The sequence below is a fragment of the Hordeum vulgare genome, chromosome 2H (genome assembly GCF_904849725.1).
Source record: "Hordeum vulgare subsp. vulgare chromosome 2H, MorexV3_pseudomolecules_assembly, whole genome shotgun sequence".
Classification (NCBI taxonomy): Eukaryota; Viridiplantae; Streptophyta; class Magnoliopsida; order Poales; family Poaceae; genus Hordeum; species Hordeum vulgare.
Genome location: NC_058519.1, coordinates 430844711 through 430853233, shown reverse-complemented (window position 1 = coordinate 430853233; position 8523 = coordinate 430844711). Strand labels below are relative to the sequence as shown.

Sequence of the window (8523 nt, the reverse complement as noted above, 5' to 3'; positions counted from 1 at the left end):
CAAATTTATTTGTAAGCGTTCTTATAACATCAAAACTGAATAATATGCCTGGGTTAGTTCAGAGCATGTACAACCTACTTGCCAGTCCGGTTGAAAAAAATCACAATATTGCGTTCACAAAGAATCCGAGTTGAAGAAATCACTGTTATCATGTCAATGAAGAGACCAACCTATTCAAAAAAGAAAACAGCCTACACCCTATTACCCCAACAAACAGGATCAAAAGAAAAGAGCATACACCCTATTACCCCAACAAACAGGATCAGCATGCAAAAAAATTGCATGTCATTTTCAAAGCAAACAATCGAGAGAGCTCACACCAACTAGCCAGCCTACTCGGCAAACTGAAAGTGATCAATATTGAAGTACTAAAAATAGAAGTGCACAGCACATTTCCCATTGTTGGAGCAGTTAAATTATAGTTGTCCTCTATAGTGTTTTAATGTGTATAAAAATAATACAACCTCTATCAAAATGTAAGACGTTTTTTCGTTTTGCATAGGGAATAAAAAATGTCTTACACTTTGTTACGGAGGGAGTATTTACTAGTAAATCATCCTAAATTAATTTCATAATATAGTAACAACCTTCATCAATATAACAAACAATAAACATAAGGGAAGAAAGTTAAAAATCTTTCTAGCAAATATTTGCCTCCCCTCTAGAGCATATCAAAACATAACTTTTTGAAAACGGTGCGTATAAGAGCAAAACCAGACTATGAAGTTCTTCCATCCAAATCTCCTACTTCCCTCCCGATACATCTATATCTAAACCAACTATGGGTCTCAGTCAACTGGTTTCCCAACCTTCAAATGAGCTCACAACATATAATCATGTCAGTATTCACCCTCCATAGTGACTTGATCTGCTGGCCAGCATGTCCTATAGTTCAGTTGCAAAGACAATACTTATTAACACGTTAGAATGAGCGTTAGCAAAAATAGAATATATCCCTGCATCGGCGAGTTTCCAGCATGGATGGTATGCTTCAATACCTTAATGCATACATCGACTACCAAAAGGGAGGAAGTTGTCACTGTTTGTTAGTAGAAAATGGAAATGGGAAATAATATCGGAAATTAGTAGATCCCGCGGTGACAGCAGCTCAACAATACCTGTTAATCAAGTACTAACTCTGCCTGCCTGTGCCAACTGTCAGGAGCAAACTGCCAAACAACTTAGGCAAAGACGTAAGGTGGGAAAGCTTGAGAGATTCATCAGAAGGCAAACAAACATTTCATGCATTATTATTATACCAACCACCAAGGGGGACAGCAAAACAAGGGAACCGGTATCCAAACGAAGAGGAGCACCAGTGCTTACCAAATCGGGTGTGGGGGGGAGGGGAGGGAGGGAGGAACATCAATAATACAGGTGAGAGTAGTAATAATAAAATTAATATCACAGCCAACAGAGCATTAAAGTGACAACAAATATCAATGTCAAACAACGACAAGAGTAACACAAAACTGAAGTATTAGTGAAGGGTTCCTTCAAATAGTTCTGGGAGACGGAGATAAAGCAAATGTATGTTGCCCAATGAGACGATAATGCTTAACCTCCTCGACCATCCAACGTCTGCAATGGTCATAACAGCACAGCAAGGTTAAAGATATGAGTCCCAAACTTCCAACAACAAATAAATCAGGTTCGCATTAGCTCCATGAAACCTTAAGCCTGCCAAAAGAATTGAAACAAAATCAAACATGTTAGTCAAACCACTTGGTAAATTTGGATGTGTCCATCAAGAATAAACAAAGACATGAAAACAACATTTCCTATCATAATGGAATATCTGGTAATGTTATTCTTTGACTATCTTGCAATCCTCAAACAAGTGCACTAGTGTTCGCACTAAGAACAGATAGGAAATAAATGTACTTAGCGCCATGGTAGCTGAACACTGGCACTATGTAAGTAGTGTTTTGTATACACAAAAAGTTTAAGCCAAACATGAATCATTGTTACTTCCCACAAAGAGAACACGAGGATGGAAGTTCATACCAACTTCACTAGAAGAACTAATGAAACTGGTTAGCCTCAGATTTGATGACACGAGATTTTTTATGACAAACAATCAATTAGCAAACCCAGGGTCTCAGGATGGAACAGATTTCTGAAGTACAGGCAGCAATTGGACATAACCAAGTCTGCAGCACAAACATGAAACTGAAGACATGCAAGCAGCTGGTATTTTCTGAAGGCATGAGCAAGCACTCACCTTTCTTGAGAGCATCTGTGATCAAGTTCACGTAACATAACAATAGAGTAATATGAGCAGAAATTAACAAAAACATGAGTTCCCTAGTCACTTGATTCATTTGTTGATATTATCCTCTTAGAGCCTAACTGCGCCACTTGCGATTAATGAGATAAAAACAAAAAGATGATGTAAGTTACCTTTCCCAGTGTTGGAAGAATTGCCTCAGCTTCGCTCATATCACTTCATCTCCGACATAAATTTATCATACTCTGCATCAGCACCATAGGGAGCAGCGGGCTGGTCATTGGAGGATGGCAAAGGTGGTGGCGGCGGTGCATTGTGGGCAGCCCAAGGTGCAGCTGCATTGCTCTGTGAGGAATCGACACTAGCTGGCGGTGGGGGTGGAGGTGGTGCGTTGTGAGTGGCCCAAGGTGCATTTGCAATGCTTTGTGAAGGATCAACACTAGCTGGTGGTGGTGGTGGAGGAGGCGGCGGCTGGACTGGTGTGACAGATGGATAATATGGGGCATAACTATAAGGTGGTGGAGGGTACATATGTGGCATGTTTTGCGCACCAGAGTTCCCATATGCTGGAGCAGGGACAGGCTGGGTAGGTGCACCAGAACTTGGTGGTGTTACACCCGGAGGATAGTTCTGCGCACCATCATTTGACGTAGTGCCTGGTGGAGGGACTGGAGCTGGTGGTGGTGGGTACTGCATACCATATGAATGTGGAGCAGTCTGGCCAGGTGCAGGATTGTACATGCCTGGTGGCGGTGGAGGGTACGAAGCATAAGGTGGTGGTTGCCCCCAAGGAACTGGAGCATAGCTACCTGGAGGAGGTGGTGGTGGTGGATGCCCTCCTATGTAGGGCTGCGAGTTGTAGCCACCAGCAGAAGGATCTCCAGAGTGGTACATTGGTGGTGCTGACCCTGCTGGAGGACCAGGGGGCGCAGCTGGCTGTGGTGGCTTGCCTGCAACTCTGACTGCAATAGTTCTCCCTTCAAGATGGTAACCACTCATCGCAGCAATAGCTGCATTAGCCTGTGAGACATCTGAATATTTTACAAATCCATACCCTTTGCTCTGCCCTGTGTTGCGATCCTTTATAACCTTTGCCATGACAATCTCCCCAAATTGTGAAAATAGGTTGATCAGACCTGAATCATCAAACATAGGTGGCAAGTACCCAATATAAAGATTGGTCTCGTCATAGTCTTTCTTGAGCCCGTTGGCTCCTGCTGTTGCTGCACCATTACCCGCAGCCCAGGGTGAGTTACTACCACTCCCACCACCACCGCCACCACCACCACCACCACTACCTGTTATAGCCAGCATCGGACCACCAGACTTGTTCATCGACTCAGGTGCACTGCCACCAAGCTCAGCAAGGAAGTTCTGGTATTCGTCATCCATTTTCTTCCCAGATGTACCCTTCACTGGACAATCAATTGTCGGGTGCCCACCGTCACCACAGATCTTACACTGCACCTCGCTCTTAAAAGTCGTTGTCCTGTTCGGGCATGCATACTGCCGGTGACCCGGCTCCCCGCAAGTCCTACAGAACTCATCATCCCTGATTGTTCCATTCAGAGCTGCAAGCTCACGCAGCTGCTGGCGTTTGTGCTCATTTAGCACTTCGTCCACAGGGGTAAGCAGCTTCTCCACCATGCCTGCAGCAGCCTCCAACGCTTCTTCAGTATCAGCCTCGACAAGCACATGAAGGTCCTCGTTCTCACTGGGATCTGGCTTCAAGTCCCTCTTCTGCAACAACTTCCCTTCCTTGACGCTGCCCTTCCCTCGGATTACGATCTTGGCCCCTGTCTCCTTCTCCATCCGCTTCTGTGTGTTGCCACGGGGCCCAATAATGAGTCCAATAAAGTTGTACCCAGGGTACTCCTTCATGGGGATGTAGAGCTTCTTATGGAGCTTGGGTGGGCGGTAATCCGCCGGGGGCTTGAAGGCGGGATTCCGGCGGATCAGCTGGGAGATGATCTCCTGCCGCTCGCGGTTAAGGCGCTCCCTCGCTCGGTATTCGCGGGTGTTGATGCGGATGCCCAGGTTATCATATATCGGCTCAGGGGACGGCGAGCGGGCGCCCTCAGGGCGGTCGTCGAGGGGTAGCCCCGACTGCAGCAGGCGCGAAATCTCTAGGAGGCGCGAGTTGAGGTTGTGCACCTCGGGATCCATCTCGGCGGCGAAGTCCTTCATGAAATCCGGAAGTGCGATGGTCGGGCGGGGCTCCTCCTCGGCCCAGCGCGACTTCCGCTTCCGTCCTCCCGCGCCGCCCTCACCGCCTGAATTGGCACCGGACTCGTCGTTGGACTGCTCCCATCGGCTGCGGCGGCGGCGGCGGGAAGACGAGTCGCCGTCGCCAGCGGCGTTGGCTGAGCCGTTGTGGTGGGGCTCGGAGGAGGCGTCGCGGGGGGCATCGCGGGGGGGGTCGGACGAGGGCTCGCGAGATGGGGAACGGGCTAGGGTTTCGGCAGAAGCCATGGCTGCGGCGTCTGGTAGAAGGAGGAAAGCTGTGGGGAATTCGCTTCTCGCGATTTCGGTTTTATGACTCGTGGGAGATTTGTCCCGTGGAGATACGATTTCGGGGAGAGGCGGTTGTGTTCGATCGGATTACTCTGGACAACGTGCTGGGCCAAAACTGACAAAAGGAGTCGGGCTCTTTGGTGGGGAATTCATGGGCCAGATGTATAATGGGTTCACACCCCTTGGAGAAGTGTTTTTTTAGAGAGAGACCCCTTGGAGAAGTGTTGTACCTCCTACTCCCTCCGTTCCTAAATATAAGACCTTTTAAAGATTACATTATGGACTACATACGGATATATATAGACATATTTTAGAGTATATGTTCACTCATTTTATTCCGTACGTAGTTCATAGTAGAATTTTTAAAAGGTCTTATATTTAGGTCCATACTAGTTGGATGCACGTGCGCTGTTATGGAGCAAAACAATTTATAAAGATAATAAGAAATGAAATTGTTCATCTATGGCAATTGCAAATGTGTAGAACAGTCTATAAAGGCAATACAAATCAAAATGTTTTTCTATGGCAATCGCAAATGCTCAGACTGTCTCTTCCTACAAGCATTGTGTGTCGTCTCCTCTTAAACTCTACTAAATTACCGTATGGTTCTTGGCATCAATAGTTATACATGATGGAGCATTCCGGTTGCCGTGTTGTTATCAGGGGTAGGAGACCAAATAATACCAATGTATATAACATTGGTAACAAAAGTGTGACCACAACTGCAATTGGTTTCACATGATGGTCGTATGCTAAGCATCTCATTTTAACATGGACGATGAAGGGTTAGACAAACATTGCTACTATCGGTTGTCCCGTTTGGTATTAGTGGACAAGCTAAATACAGATGGAAACTATGTTTGGGCTCTCCCCGTCATCGTTACTCTCTTCTTTTGAGTAACCCCTTCATCCTTACTCAAACCATGAATATTTACTTTCGCATTTATGTAACGTTAAGATGTGATCCTATCTTTATTTTGGCGCAAGGGCCTCGACAGGGATAGAAACGCATCTCATCATTTCGCAAGAATGGATATCGTTACAAGTACATGTGTCGAAAAGATGAGATAAGGAGTTGGCTTACACTCGCCACAAGCTATTGTTGGAATTATGCCCTAGAGGCAATAATAAATATAGTTATTATTATAATTCCTGTATCAAGATAATCGTTTATTATCCATGCTATAATTGTATTGAATGAAGACTTATATACATGTGTGGATACATAGACAAAACACTGTCCCTAGCAAGCCTCTAGTTGGCTAGCCAGTTGATCAAAGATAGTCAGGGTCTTCTGATTATGAACAAGGTGTTGTTGCTTGATAACTGGATCACGTCATTAGGAGAATCACGTGATGGACTAGACCCAAACTAATAGACGTAGCATGTTGATCGTGTCATTTTGTTGCTACTGTTTTCTGCGTGTCAAGTATTTGTTCCTATGACCATGAGATCATATAACTCACTGACACCGGAGGAATGCTTTGTGTGTATCAAACATCGCAACGTAACTGGGTGACTATAAAGATGCTCTACAGGTATCTCCGAAGGTGTTCGTTGAGTTAGTATGGATCGAGACTGGGATTTGTCACTCCGTGTGACGGAGAGGTATCTCGGGGCCCACTCGGTAATACAACATCACACACAAGCCTTGCAAGCAATGTAACTTAGTGTAAGTTGCGGGATCTTGTATTACGGAACGAGTAAAGAGACTTGCCGGTAAACGAGATTGAAACAGGTATGCGGATACCGACGATCGAATCTCGGGAAAGTAACATACCGAAGGACGAAGGGAATGACATACGGGATTATATGAATCCTTGGCACTGAGGTTCAAACGGTAAGATCTTCGTAGAATATGTGGGATCCAATATGGGCATCCAGGTCCCGCTATTGGATATTGACCGAGGAGTCACTCGGGTCATGTCTACATAGTTCTCGAACCCGCAGGGTCTGCACACTTAAGGTTCGACGTTGTTTTATGCGTATTTGAGTTATATGGTTGGTTACCGAATGTTGTTCGGAGTCCCGGATGAGATAACGGACGTCTCGGGGGTTTCCGGGATGGTCCGGAAACGAAGATTGATATGTAGGATGACCTCATTTGATTATCGGAAGGTTTTCGGAGTTACCGGGAATGTACCGGGAATGACGAATGGGTTCCGGGTGTTCACCGGGGGGGCAACCCACCCCGGGGAAGCCCATAGGCCTTGGGGGTGGCGCACCAGCCCTTAGTGGGCTGGTGGGACAGCCCAAGAAGGCCCTATGCGCCATAGGAAGAAATCAAAGAGAAAAAAAAGAGGAGGTGGGAAAAGGGGGAAGGACTCCTCCTTCCAAACCTAGTTGGATTCGGTTTGGAAGGGGAGGACTCCCCCGCTTGGCTCGGCCGAACTCCTTGAGGGTCCTTGGACCCCAAGACAAGGCTCCCCCTCTTCCCCCTATGTATACGGAGGTTTTAGGGCTGATTTGAGACAACTTTGCCACGGCATCCCGACCACATATCTCCACGGTTTTACCTCTAGATCGCGTTTCTACGGAGCTCGGGCGGAGCCCTGCTGAGATTGGATCACCACCAACCTCCGGAGCGCCGTCACGCTGCCGGAGAACTCATCTACCTCTCCGTCTCTCTTGCTGGATCAAGAAGGCCGAGATCATCGTCGAGCTGTACGTGTGATGAACGCGGAGGTGCCGTCCGTTCGGCACTAGATCATGGGACGGATCGCGGGACGGTTCGCGGGGCGGATCGAGGGACGTGAGGACGTTCCACTACATCAACCGCGTTTCTTAACGCTTCTGTTGTGCGATCTACAAGGGTACGTAGATCGAATATCCCCTCTCGTAGATGGACATCACCATGATAGGTCTTCCTGAGCGTAGGAAATTTTTTGTTTCCCATGCGACGTTCCCCAACAGTGGCATCATGAGCTAGGTTCATGCGTAGATGTATTCTCGAGTAGAACACAAAAGTTTATGTGGGCGGTGATGTGCGTTTTGCTGCCCTCCTTAGTCTTTTCTTGATTCCGCGGTATTGTTGGATTGAAGCGGCTTGGACCGACATTACTCGTACGCTTACGAGAGACTGGTTTCATCGCTACGAGTAACCCCGTTGCTCAAAGATGACTGGCAAGTGTCAGTTTCTCCAACTTTAGTTGAATCGGATTTGACCGAGGAGGTCCTTCTATAAGGTTAAATAGCAATTCATATATCTCCGTTGTGGTGTTTGCGTAAGTAAGATGCGATCCTACTAGATACCCATGGTCACCACGTAAAACATGCAACAACAAAATTAGAGGACGTCTAACTTGTTTTTGCAGGGTATGCTTGTGATGTGATATGGCCAACGATGTGATGTGATATATTGGATGTATGAGATGATCATGTTGTAATAGATAATATCGACTTGCACGTCGATGGTACGGCAACCGGCAGGAGCCATAGGGTTGTCTTTAAACTAACGTTTGTGCTTGCAGATGCGTTTACTATTTTGCTAGGATGTAGCTTTAGTAGTAATAGCATGAGTAGCACGACAACCCCGATGGCGACACGTTGATGGAGATCATGGTGTGGCACCGGTGAAAAGAAGATCGTGCCGGTGCTTTGGTGATGGAGATCAAGGAGCACGTGATGATGGCCATATCATGTCACTTATGAATTGCATGTGATGTTAATCCTTTTATGCACCTTTTTTTGCTTAGAACGACGGTAGCATTATAAGGTGATCTCTCACTAAAATTTCAAGACGAAATTGTGTTCTCCCCGACTGTGCACCGTTGCTACAG

General features: G+C 46.5%; 1 protein-coding gene across 1 annotated transcript; it reads right to left on the bottom strand.

Moving 5' to 3' along the window:
* Window positions 1-1384: 1384 nt before the first annotated feature.
* Window positions 1385-4803, bottom strand: LOC123426531 (splicing factor-like protein 1). The gene is made up of 2 exons (XM_045110370.1): window positions 2404-4803; window positions 1385-1680 (listed from the first exon to the last, which is right to left on the bottom strand). Exon 1 carries the CDS (start codon window positions 4700-4702, stop codon window positions 2444-2446), a length of 2259 nt encoding a protein of 752 aa, XP_044966305.1. The 5' UTR covers window positions 4703-4803; the 3' UTR covers window positions 1385-1680; window positions 2404-2443.
* Window positions 4804-8523: the final 3720 nt, after the last annotated feature.

Coding starts and splice junctions, on each gene's coding strand:
- LOC123426531 (XM_045110370.1), bottom strand. CDS start 4,702: ATGGCTTCTGCCGAAACCCTAGCCCGTTCCCCATCTCGCGAGCCCTCG.